This window comes from Telopea speciosissima, chromosome 1 (assembly GCF_018873765.1).
Source record: "Telopea speciosissima isolate NSW1024214 ecotype Mountain lineage chromosome 1, Tspe_v1, whole genome shotgun sequence".
Taxonomy (NCBI): domain Eukaryota; kingdom Viridiplantae; phylum Streptophyta; class Magnoliopsida; order Proteales; family Proteaceae; genus Telopea; species Telopea speciosissima.
Genome location: NC_057916.1, coordinates 5,380,220 through 5,392,597, shown reverse-complemented (window position 1 = coordinate 5,392,597; position 12,378 = coordinate 5,380,220). Strand labels below are relative to the sequence as shown.

At 38.6% G+C, this 12,378-nt stretch overlaps 1 protein-coding gene across 1 annotated transcript; it reads left to right on the top strand.

Moving 5' to 3' along the window:
* The first annotated feature begins 7,368 nt into the window (after nucleotides 1–7,368).
* On the top strand, nucleotides 7,369–11,898 carry LOC122668269. Its single transcript, XM_043864858.1, has 5 exons — nucleotides 7,369–7,577; nucleotides 8,089–8,554; nucleotides 8,669–9,980; nucleotides 10,086–10,232; nucleotides 10,925–11,898. Exons 2-5 carry the CDS (start codon nucleotides 8,489–8,491, stop codon nucleotides 11,443–11,445), a joined length of 2,046 nt encoding a protein of 681 aa, XP_043720793.1. The 5' UTR covers nucleotides 7,369–7,577; nucleotides 8,089–8,488; the 3' UTR covers nucleotides 11,446–11,898.
* Nucleotides 11,899–12,378: the final 480 nt, after the last annotated feature.

Here is a 12,378-nt window from a genome sequence, read left to right as displayed (position 1 = left end):
GAGAATATCAGCCCCACGGCTTGGGAAGGAATCTCCACTCCAACGTCGCGGGGATCTTTGTCCCATAACATTATATAAAATGTCTACCCTACATATTTATATATTTTCATATATCTATAGGGGGAGCACAAGGGCCACACACGTGCAACAGCCAATGAGAACGTGCATGCTGGCATCTAGGGGGTAGGGTGATCATGTCACCCCACTCCTCCACTATGTCTGGACGTGGCCCATTTGTCCTACACATAGAACTTTTTTCCATATCTATATGTGTTCTAGTTAGTGCCCGAGGAAGGTTCTTTTAATGTAACGATAGTGGAACTCATTGGATTAGCTATTTTTCAATGATAATGAGTTGTCATTGTCTTACATGCTTTTCAAGTATACATGTGAAATTACATGATTTTATCTTCTTTGAAAGAAGAAATGTGTTATTCTAAACAGGCAAAAAAGTAAAATTATAACTTCTTTTTTACTAACTTTAATTATAACAAGATTTTTCTTTTTGGTCGAATTATAACAAGATTTTTTAAAGAATGATAAACCAGAAACAACTCTAATAATTCTTGAGTTAGAATCGTTAGAAAGAATCAAAATCCCCTCTGATTAGATTATTGGAAAATCATTCTTGAATTTTTAGTTGAGCACAAGTTATGTGTACCCATTGAATTAGGACTGTGGCAGCTTTTATGGTTGCTTAATTGACAATTTTAAACAATAAGTGGGTCAGGAAAAAATCGTTAGGAGGATCCAATTCGTTTAAGAAAAAACAAATAAAATGATCATCCCACCCCTATAGAATGAAAAATCCCCTCGATCGATGTCTCTATGCGCATTCTCATTGGCCCTCGCACTGGGGCAAGGGCCACAGTTTCAGGCAGTGACCCCTTATCCTAATTTTATTGATATTAATCCAAAAACCAATACTTGTGCAAAATTAGGACTACGAGCACTTGCACGGTTTGCTGTTTTGGAATTTGGATGCTAAGGTTCTCTTCTTTTTCTCTTTTGTTGATGTTTTTATCTGTTTGTTTGTTTAATTCTCTTAGAGCATCATGTATTCAAATGACGAAGCTCTGGGATTCTACTCATCTCTGTTGTGCTCACTCCGCAACAAAATTACTCACCAATTGATGGGTTTCAGCCTAATATTGATCTGATGTTCTATATCAGTTGTATCAGCAAAGTGAATACAAGAAAAAACTGATTTAGGTTCGTTATTCGCTTTGGAAATGGTTTATAATGTTTAGGAATAGTTAGCATTGATAGAGTTGTATTAAATAAAATGGGAAAAGAAAAAACTTAATTTAGGAATAGATTGAATGTAATGTAATTAATGTTTTTATCATGTATCTGTTAGCATCCAGTCATGTATGGTTATGGATTGATGGAAAGGTGTTGATTGATGGGTTTGGTTGCATGGAATCCAAGACAAGAAATGATATCCTTAGTCAGTAGCAGCTTTAATTAACCCGCCGCTCTAACGTGTAAAATATTTTTATGGGAAAAAGAAGGTTGCTTGGTTGCACCTCCTACACCTTAGACACATGGGTGGCAAAATGACCACCTCGGCGTCCCCCCCATATTGGATGCTTGGGTGTCTACTCGACTACTCCCATTGGTCCTCGCGTTGGTACAAAGACCACGCGACCAAGTAGCATTCTTTCTCCCTATTTTTATTATGTGTGGGCCTATTAGCAATGGAGCCTTAATGGGAGAGACCTAGATGTTTGGTCCCTGCACTCAGTTTATAAATTGATAGTGATGTCCATTAGTTGTTAATCCTAGCTGTCAAAGAGAAAATAGCAGACAAAACTAGATAAAAAAAAAAAAAATCAAAGAGAAAGAGGATCATCTTCTACAAACGATATGGATCCACATAGGGATGTAAACGGATCGAATTCGGTCGGATAGTGGCATTATCATATTCGTATCTAATTATATTCGGACGGATTCGGATAATTTCCGGATAGTGATTTTTTGAATACAGGTTCTCCTAAATAGATATGAATACGGATCGAATATGATTTTTCAACTATCCGTTGACATATTTACCGCTTTTATGATAAAGGTTAGGGTTGAGACTTGAGAGTTTAGTAACTACCCTTTCTTCTACTCTTCTTAGCCTTTTATTCTCTTACTTTTTGTACTTTTGACTTTTTCATAGATATGTAATTCCATGTATTACATTGCATAAAACAATATATATAAACCAATAGCAAATCTAGAAAAATAATCACATTATCTTAACTTATAAAATTATAAAAATAGGATAACAAAATCCAATAAGGTAACTTAAAAGGATAGAAAAATACAGAGTTATATTTCAGATATTTTATTACCGTTAGACTGCTAAACGAATTGGATAGGGGGATTATCATATTCGTATCCGATTAGTTTCGGATAAATTCGGATTCTCCTAAATGGATACGAACGTGGATTTACGAATATCCATTTACATCCCTAGATCCACGTATAATTATTCTTATTGAATCTCTTGATTGTGGTTTCATATTCAATGATTTGTCATTCGTTGTGTAAATAATTGTAGGGAAGCAATTTTCTCTCTGGGAGTGCTGGCCTACGCCAGCACTCCCATGTGTCTACCTCTCTCTTTCTCAAAACAAGGGGATAAAGGTGTCTTTTCAAATGGGGAGGAGAGAGATAGACTCATGGGAGTATTGGCATAGGCCACACTCCCAGATAGAGAACTTTCTCCCATAATTTTATCATGTAGGACCTAGTGTCCAAATTCAATGATTTTTTATGATTAATCTTATAGCTACATCTCCTATTATAGCTTATATGACTGAAGGTAGAATCAGTTGCACTTTGAGAAGACCCATTAATCAAGGTGTCTTGCTTTCTTAGGTTGCATCACCTTGGAAGTTACTTTATTTTTGAATTTGTTGAACATTTTTATATAATGGATTCTTAAAATGGGTTCTTTTAGGCTGCATTTAGTTTCCATTACTTTATTTTGGATAAGACTGTTAATCAGTTTGGTTCCGATTCGACTCCAGAAATGAAAGGTAGAAACCATAACCAAAGTGTTTATTAAATGGTTATAATATCCCAAAATGAAACCAATTAATAAACGATCCTGATTAAACAAAATTTGTTTTTTTGGTATAAACGATTAAACAATTTTAAAAGGTTCCAGAGAAGTCATTGTTCTTGAAAAATGCTTCCCTTGAATTTTCATTCGGGAGTCCAACATCAACTTCCACTTCCACGTGCCTGGACCAACTCACCAACTTGGACCGGTGGGGATTAATTAATTTTTATACATCTAGAATCTATTTTTTTTTTTGTTTTGATAAAATCTAGAATCTTTTCTTTGAGAGTTTATAAATTTAACATTCTCTCTCCTCTTTGATCATGTGGGTCATTTTATATAGAATTTTTTTTTTGATACATTATATATAAATATAATTCATTCATTCGTATGAGACTATTGGTTTAGGCTTTGTCTTCTGTCTTTTTGGGAAGCAGGAGGTGAGTTTCTTTTTCTTTCGAGGATTGATTAAATATTTGTTTTCTTGGGGTAAGGCGGGAATATCCCCCTTTGTATTCATTCTTTATATGAGTTCTGTTTTAATAAAAGTTTAGGGGCTAGCCCGGGTTCTAGAGAATATTTAGATAAAAAAATTTATTTACAATAAAGATGTGTAATCCCTATACAATACAATAGATCCCTACCTAACTTCTTTTTTAAAAATATTTTCACCCACAACAAAAATATTCAAATTAACCGTTAATATGTGTGCTACACCTGTGCCATAGACCCCCCCTTTCTTCCCTCAGACTTGCTATAACATCTACCATGTATTCACACGATTAACAACACTTTCAAATATATTTTATGGATCAAGTTTTGCTTCAGCAACGGTGATTAGAAATCTAATCACTGCGGTAATTCAGATGCATAGGAGGGTATTTTGGAGAACATACTAAAACCCTTGTAAGGAGTTTTGAAGCCTAAGCTGGTGTAGGCCCTTCAAGTGGTGAAAAAAAAAAGGGTAAATTACACGCCACCCCTGTTTTTTAAACGAAACTCAAATCACCCCCTGTATTAGACCCCAATATGACAAATTAGTCCCTACTATTAGTTTTATGCTGTTAAGTGATGACATTAGCCAGTTAAATAAATTGAAATCCCTAAACTACCCTTAACATCCAAACATAGATTTTGAAGGGTAGCATTATAAATTTAATTCTAATGTTTTAGTACAAGCGTAAACTAGTCATTTTACACCAATAACTTACAGCAGACTAACATTGTAGAGGGGGACGGATGAGTATTTTAAAAAACCAGGGGGTGATTTGAGTTTTGTTTGAAAACCAGGAGGTGACGTATAATTTACCCAAAAAAATTCTCCTTTTCGATTGAGAACAAAATAGTCAAAAAAACCCATGGAGGTGTGAGAGGCTCAAGTACAACAAGACATTATTTAAAACATTCTCAACAATATTCATCTTTACTTTGAATAATTTGATTGAGGACAAGAGATTGTTGTTTGATCGTGTAGCACCTACACCAATGTAGAGACCAATAAGAGCGTAAGCAGGGGCTGACATAGATTTGATTTTTGATTTTATAAGGGAAGGGCGTTACTTTCGTGTGTACTCCTATTTCTAGACATAGGAATTATGCGACCAGGTAACATTCTTTTTTCCCTTTGATTAATTAGGTTTTACCTTAAAAAAAATTAAGAGAGAATGAACACTACTTGGCCAGATGTGGTGCACAGCCCTTGCACTCAAGACACAGGGTCACGCAAAATAACCATCGTGACCCCCCATGGAAAGATGGAAACCCCTGAAAGTATGATGGTCATTTCGCATAGCCCTGTATCTGAGTGTAGGACCGACGCACACGATCAGTTGGTGTTCTCTTTCCCAAAAATTAATAATGTAGAAAATGAAATCGCTGGCAGCCCGGGATTGACAATAATTCTCTTGGCCCACTGTGTGCTGGAGGGTGGACAAGAGCCCACGAGCCCATGAGTCACCATTCAGGTCTATTTTGTCACGTTATATAAGGAACCGTACGTACAGATCAGAAAAGGAAAACTGGTCCATAATTTTCATGCATTATTAAAATAACACGTAGACCTTAATAAATCGGTACAACATCCCCATGTGGCTCTATCTTTGCATGATAAGTTCTGCCTGCCTCTCTCTCTCTCTCTCTCTGTCTCTCTAGACAAAAATAAACAGATAAAGATAGAGAGAGTCATGTGCGCATCTATTGATAAGACCAGCACGTGATCAAACAAAGGAATCACAGGATGGATACTACAGACAGAGAGAGACGCCAAGAAGAAGGCTACGGTTCAAAACGTACGACAACAGAATAGTGTATGTCATGGTTTTAGTGTACGATTCCGGAATGGATATCGGTAACACGCAAAATCAATACGATACCGATATGAATCGATTATATTGGATAAAATTATTCTTAAAATTTCTTAAATATGAATTTTTTGATCATTTTATTCTTTTGTCTGTATAGTGCTACCAATATGGTATCGATATGATATCAATATTGATGATTAATAAAATTGATACATATCACCTGATACGAACAATACAATATTGATACTTAAAAGTTAGAACCACTTGGTGTTATCGTCTATAATTTTTTGTTCGATACGATTCCCTAGTGCCTCTCACAAAAGGAGGGTGGATCCCATCCAGATAGAGTGTTCGATCAAATGTCTCGGATGAGTCCCACCTCTTTCTTATGAGAGGCACTGGCGAACCGCAGCGGTGGAACCGCAAATTCGGTGTGTGTGACCTTTGCCGATTTACAAGAGCAGCAGCGGCGCCGACAGATTATCTGACACATTTTGGTTTCATTTATTACTTACGACAGGTCAATTTTTTGCATTGCAGTTACAGCATGAGATTCTGCAAAAGTTTCTGATATCGGCGACAGTCTGAAAAATCACGGTCCCCTTGCACCTTATTAACAACTCTTTTTTAAGAATCTACCTAGGATTCCTTTGGGTGAAAAACCTAGGATTCTGACTTTTTGATTACCCAGTATTTAATTTTTTTTTTCATTTATTGTACCATGTCACGTGATAAATATTAGGATTTTAACCAATAGGGTTTTGCAAATCGGAATGAATTTTTTAAGCCGATTCTTGAGCGTTTAGATTGTCCTATTTTTTATTCCAAAATAATATAAGAGGGGTACGAGGCATTTTAATTACAAAGATATAAAGAAACCAAGGGGTGGCAATAGGCCAGATTGTCTTACTTGTTAAGGTCTTTCTGATTAGAGAATCAGTTATATTATTTTTTTCCTTAAAAATATAAGACAAGATATGATTCGGGATGCACGATAACGATCATCTTCAATTGATTCCGATTGGATTGAATCAGAATCCAATTTGTAGCAGATTCCAATTTCCTTAAACTATGGGCCCACCTAATTGCCCCACATTGGTAAGATAGGATCCGTCCCATACTCCCTAGCCGGTTTGGTTTTTCCATATAAAAACGTGAGGCCAAGAGTCCTTCAAGTGAAAGACTATGATTTTAGAGAGTTGGATTGGAATCTCATCACTCTAATGTCAAAATCTCATAGTCTCACACTCTCACTCACACTACTTTAAAGCAAGAGTTTATAAGACAGGCCAATTGGCCAAGTAGCTAAAAGCAATTAACTTTCCTTCTTCTTGGTTTTTTTTGCATAATTTTATTCTTTCATAACCAAAAGAATAAGGTCTCATGTGCGAGCCTATTCCCAATCGTCCGATTGGAATCTGCACCTACCGCCTAAGGGTTTTTGATCTCACAGTTAAAAGCATGTTAACCTAGATCCGGCTCGATTGAAGCCCGAGACGATCGGTTATGGACCATTTAAAGACTTTTAAAATAACCCAATTAGCCCAACTACCTAGAGTTTGATTATGATTCAAAAATAGACCGACTGAATAAAAACATGTCCATGTTTAGTCCCATGAGGATTATTTAAATAGGTGAAAACAATGAGAGACTTGGGTTTAATTGAACCGGATCAAAACCCGATCAAACCTGACTGGTTGACACTCCTATAGCAAATAAACACGTGTATTAAATGCGACGTATTTAATGCAAATAAATTAGGTTAAATTGGTACCGTGTGTCGTGCGCGTAAAGAATGTCGTGTGTTAGTGACTGAGAGAGAGAGAGAGAGAGGACGACAGACGGGTCATGGGTGTGGTTAGGGTGGAGACCGCTGCTGCGCGCGTGGTGCATGCAACTTTATTATTATAATTAAAAGTGGAGTGGGAACAACCACAACTTCCTTGGGCTTGAGGTTTGAACTTGCCAAGCAATCAAGCCTAAAAATAATTCTCTTCAAAGTCCCAACCCAACTCCTCCTTCCATTTCCTAATTTATAGGATTCCCAACCTCAACGGCTGGCCAAACAAAGCTTTTCACTGTCACCCACAGCAACGTTTTCTGCCGCTTAAATAGGGCTCTCTCTTAGCTGTGTTTGAGTGCATCAAACCACCATTTCGTCCTCCGCCACCATCGACCTCTCCTCTTCTTTCTCCATTCTGCTCAAGCCTCGCTAGGTACCAACCAGCCAAAAAAAAAAGAAAACATTTTTTTTTTTCAAAAAATTTTTTTAGAATTGAGTTTCTGCTACTTCTTATCTTCTCTGGATTGTACTTGTGAGGACTAATTGTGTTTGAAAATTTGATTCTAAATAGCTTGCCTTTGATGTTTGACCCTGATTCTTTGTTGAAGGCCCAGGCCGAAATTTCGAATTTTTTGATTATCTCTCTGTGCAATTCAGTGAACTTTCGTAGAATGAATTTTTTGGCTTTTGGAAGGAGATTTTGGGAGATTGTTTCTCTTATACTTGAATTGGGGTTTTGGGTTTCATTGTTTTAATCTATTTCTCTTTTACTAAAAATCTGCATTCATGCCCCCCCAAAAAATTGAATCGCTGATGTAATGGTATTTTGAAGCTTTTCAATTACGTCTTTGTGCAGTTGAAGGAATTCTGTAGAACGGTTCTTTATGTGTGTTTGGGTTTTCTTTTGTGTTTATGGTTTGAGTTTTTCTCCTTCACGGATGCAGGAAAGGTTTCAAGAACGGATTCGACGGAGCTTCCAGTGAGAAGCTGTTGCGTTTATCACTCTGGCCGACACTCTAGTGAAATCTTCTCGCACCTTGTGGGAGGTGTGGGTTCCATCAGGAGGCATTGTTCCCTTTCTTTCTACTACTTTGCTCTTCCATTTTACACGGTCTGTGGTTTGGCGTCTTCCCATTGACTACGGCTAACCTACGCATCAATCTTCTTCATTGTATTCGCTACTTCTTAAGGATCCCTTTTTTGCAGTCTGTAATATATCAGTTTTTAGCCATTAGAAACCTAAATACCAATAAGACAGAAATTTAGTGAGGAGAAGAAGAAAATCAGGAAAAAGAAGCAAATTGTTTCGTGTTCTGTGTTTGGTATTTTTTAATTGAAACCATTATGCCATCTGAAATGGCCAAATTCAGTTGTTTCCCTGTGCTAGTGGGGAGGAAGAAGAAATCCAAGGTGAGAAACAGTTCTGTTCTGAACTTATGGGTTCTCTGTTATTCTTTTACAGCTTGAGTTTTGCATCTTATGTGATCTTCTGTTCTCTTATCTTTCATCCTTGTTTGTTCTCAGGTTGAGCAGGAATCTTCAGACCTTCATTATAGTAAGGGGCTTGGAACCCTGCAAGTAAAGCTGGAACACCCACTGAAGTCGTCTGAGTGCGATAAATTGAATTCGACTTCTTTCAGTGTGTCGGCACCCTTTGGGATCCAGGAGAATTCCACCTGCAAGGTGAAGGTGCTTGGTGATGAGAAGCTTCTTCGGTCTGAAGCAGCTGAGGCAGCTTACGAAGGGGAAGACGAGCATGATGAGAACTTGTCTATCAAGAGGGATTTCTCTTTCTTGGATCTCCATGCTCATGAATCTGCAAAAGGAGAAGAAGAACTGTACCAGTCACTTGACACAAATACGGACTCTTTCGATTCAAACGATAACGAGACGGACATAAATTCGGAGAGGGTCATCAATTTGGATGCTGAAGTGATCCAAAGTGGGCATGTTAGCGATCCAGGGATCAGCAAAGTTGAATTCTGGGCTTCTCCAGGACTTAAACGCTCGTGTTCCAACCTTGAAACAAGGGAGGTGCTGAAGAATATGGCTGAGCGGATGCCTCCTTCAAAATCTCATTCTTTCAAACACTTGCAGAATTTTATATATAGAAAAAAGGAGGAAGTTGAAGCAGGAATTCAAAGCAGCTCAGAATCAGTAACAACCCCTCGCAGTGCAGACAGAGTGATGCTAAAGAAGCATTCTTCAAGCCAAATTCTCCCTTCCAGGAGTAGAAGACTCTGGTGGAAACTGTTCCTCTGGAGTCACAGGAACCTGGAGAAGCCATGGAGCATGAAACCACGACCACTCTCCACCATTCGTACTTCAAACCAGAAAGGTGGGTATTCCTCGGATACTCTGGAACCAAACCAGGCTAAGGAGTTGGACAAGCTGGAATCACCTGGATCATTCACTGGAGAATCCAGAAACAACAGCTCAAACTGGAATAATAAGTTCCACAGTGGATCTACTGGATTATGGCCCCAGAACCAGTGGGTTGCTTTTCCTTCAGAGTCTTCATCCATGACGAGAGTGGATGAGTGGGTAAACAGTCTTGAGACCCAACCACCTCTTTCAAATAATGGCGAAGATGCAGCTGATGAAGATATTGCATTTCCACCTTCTCCTGATGCATCACCAGCTAGAAACACAAGTCAAATGAACCAATGGCCTAATCATAATTTCACAGAAGAAGTTTCACACGCCAACAATATGATCCAGTCTCTGAATTCATCCTCAACTGTAGCCCATATCGCCAGTATGGGTTTGAAAGTCATCCCTTCAATTTCTCGATTCTCAAGTCTTCGATCTGTCAACTTATCAGGAAACTTCATAGGTATCACCACGGCTAAAAAGTATTATTTGCTTCAAAGTGTAAATAGTTGTTATGAACATTGACAGTACTAACTTATCTGTTTTATTCTTTTGCCTCTACTTGCAGTCCACATTACTCCTGGCTCACTACCTAAGAGCCTTCATACCCTCAACTTGTCCAGAAACAAGATTGTCGTTATTGAGGGCCTCAGAGACCTGACTCGGTTGCGAGTACTTGATCTCAGTTACAACAGGATCTCCCGAATTGGCCAAGGTAAATATTACCTGCAAACCTTTTCTCTGGTTTGAACTGTTGCCCTTTGAACTCCTATCTTCTTTCCCCTACAAGAATTGTTATTTGTTAGTGCTTAATGATAGTCCATCTTTTGGTAATTATTCCATGCTTCACATTAAGGTCACATGTTCACTCCTGTCTTCTCTGGTTTGAATTGTTGCCCTTTGAACTCCTATCTTCTTTTCCCTACAAGAATTGTTATTTGTTAGCGCTTAATGATAGTCCATCTTTTGGCAACTATTCCATGCTTCACATTAAGGTCACATGTTCACCAAGCTAACTCTACCTACCAGGGATCTAACTGCTGCCTAGCAGAAAGTTTCTCTACTACGAAGTCACAGTTTAAATTCTTTCTCATCTTTGGCAACCATATGTTAAAAATCCAGATAATTCTATGCATCTAAGAAATAAGCCTAATTCAACTCAACAAAGTTTTATCCCCACTTCTTGGGATCATCTGCATTGATTCTATTCTATTGCAAGTGAGAATCAAATACAAAATAAAGGCTAAAGAAAATTTAAATGTAAGTGAGGCACCACCGACACCTTATTATAGCCACGTCACAAATTGATGAACATTTGATGTGCTGCAGTTGATTACATTCAAGGTGTCTGAGGCACCGTTTAAGCTAATGATACTAAATGAGATCTCTTGCTTTAATTTTTGTTAGGTTTGTCAAACTGTACTCTCATCAAAGAGCTATATCTGGCTGGAAACAAGATCAGTGATGTAGAGGGGCTACACAGACTCTTGAAGTTGATGGTTCTGGACCTAAGCTTCAACAAGATAACCACGGCTAAAGCACTTGGGCAGCTAGTGGCAAGCTACAGCTCCTTATTAGCTCTGAATCTGTTGGGCAATCCAATCCAGAGCAACATTGGGGAGGACCAGCTGCGGAAGACGGTCTCTGGAATCCTCCCACAGCTAGCTTACCTGAACAAGCAACCCATCAAGCCACAGAGGGCACGGGAGGTGGCCACAAACAGTGTTGCAAAAGCTGCCCTAGGGGGCAATGAATGGACCTCTCGCAGGAAGGCACTGAAACGAATGGGCCCAGGTGGATCCTCTTCATCCAGCGGACATAGGAGCAACAATGCTGGGACCGGACAGAAAAGTAGCCACAGATCAAAGAGAACTCACCACCACTCCCCTACAAGACGGAGATCGTCATTAGGTGCTTCCTTCCATTAGGAATTTTCCCCTTGGAAAATTATGGTTAGGGACCATGTCTTAGTTGAATGGTAAAGCTCAGGCTACCATCATGAAGATTTAAGTTCGAGTCTGAGAGTGGTCAGTTCATGCAAAAAAGTTGCTGAATGTTAGGACTGTCACTGGTCCACGGCTCCTGCAACTCTATGGAAGTGGGACTCCTACAACCCTTTGGGGAATTATAGTTGATCTCTGGAGATGAACATTGTCTCTGTCGATTTTCAACAATTTAGGGTGGGATTATTTAAGTTGTGCTGCATATTAATTTTTCAATTTGTTTTTGCTGTAGTAGTTGATTTTCTTTGTTGATTAGTTTCAATCAAAGCCTTGGAGATTCAGTTTGAGTTCAATTTAATGTAGAACAGTTCTAATCTTAGGATCAGAATATAGATCAGAAGTTGGTTACTACTACATAAATGATGGATATTTGTTGCATTTCGTGGCTTTGGAGGCACAATAAGGAGTGTGCATGCTTGTGGTTTCTGTTAAAACCGTTCATCCCAAAAGCTCGAGCTTTTTGTAAGGGCCACAACAATGTATATCAACACGCAACACCATCCCTCTCTCAGACACACACGGCTCTGGATGTGACAACCATTAGTGGCACTGAGGGTACAAGGCGTGGCCATCCCTTTCCTCGTCTACCAATGGACCCCTCCTCTTATAAGATTGTGCTTTTGAGATGGAGATTTACATGGTATTAGAGTAGGTTATGTCCTGCCTCGCATCCGGTTCTGTCCAGTTTTATCCTCCCCTTTCTATTTCCGTCCATGTGTATTGTGGTTCTGACCCACCTACACGTGAGGGAGTGTGTTAATGCCACATCAATTGCAAGCGAAAAAAAAAATCTCTTTCGTCATATACCTGGGAAACTATCCTCTTATATGATTGGTCTTTTGAGATGGAGATACTTTT

Coding starts and splice junctions, on each gene's coding strand:
- LOC122668269 (XM_043864858.1), top strand. CDS start 8,489: ATGCCATCTGAAATGGCCAAATTCAGTTGTTTCCCTGTGCTAGTGGGG. Junction 8,555..8,668: donor GGAGGAAGAAGAAATCCAAG/GTGAGAAACAGT, acceptor GTTTGTTCTCAG/GTTGAGCAGGAATCTTCAGA. Junction 9,981..10,085: donor CTTATCAGGAAACTTCATAG/GTATCACCACGG, acceptor CTCTACTTGCAG/TCCACATTACTCCTGGCTCA.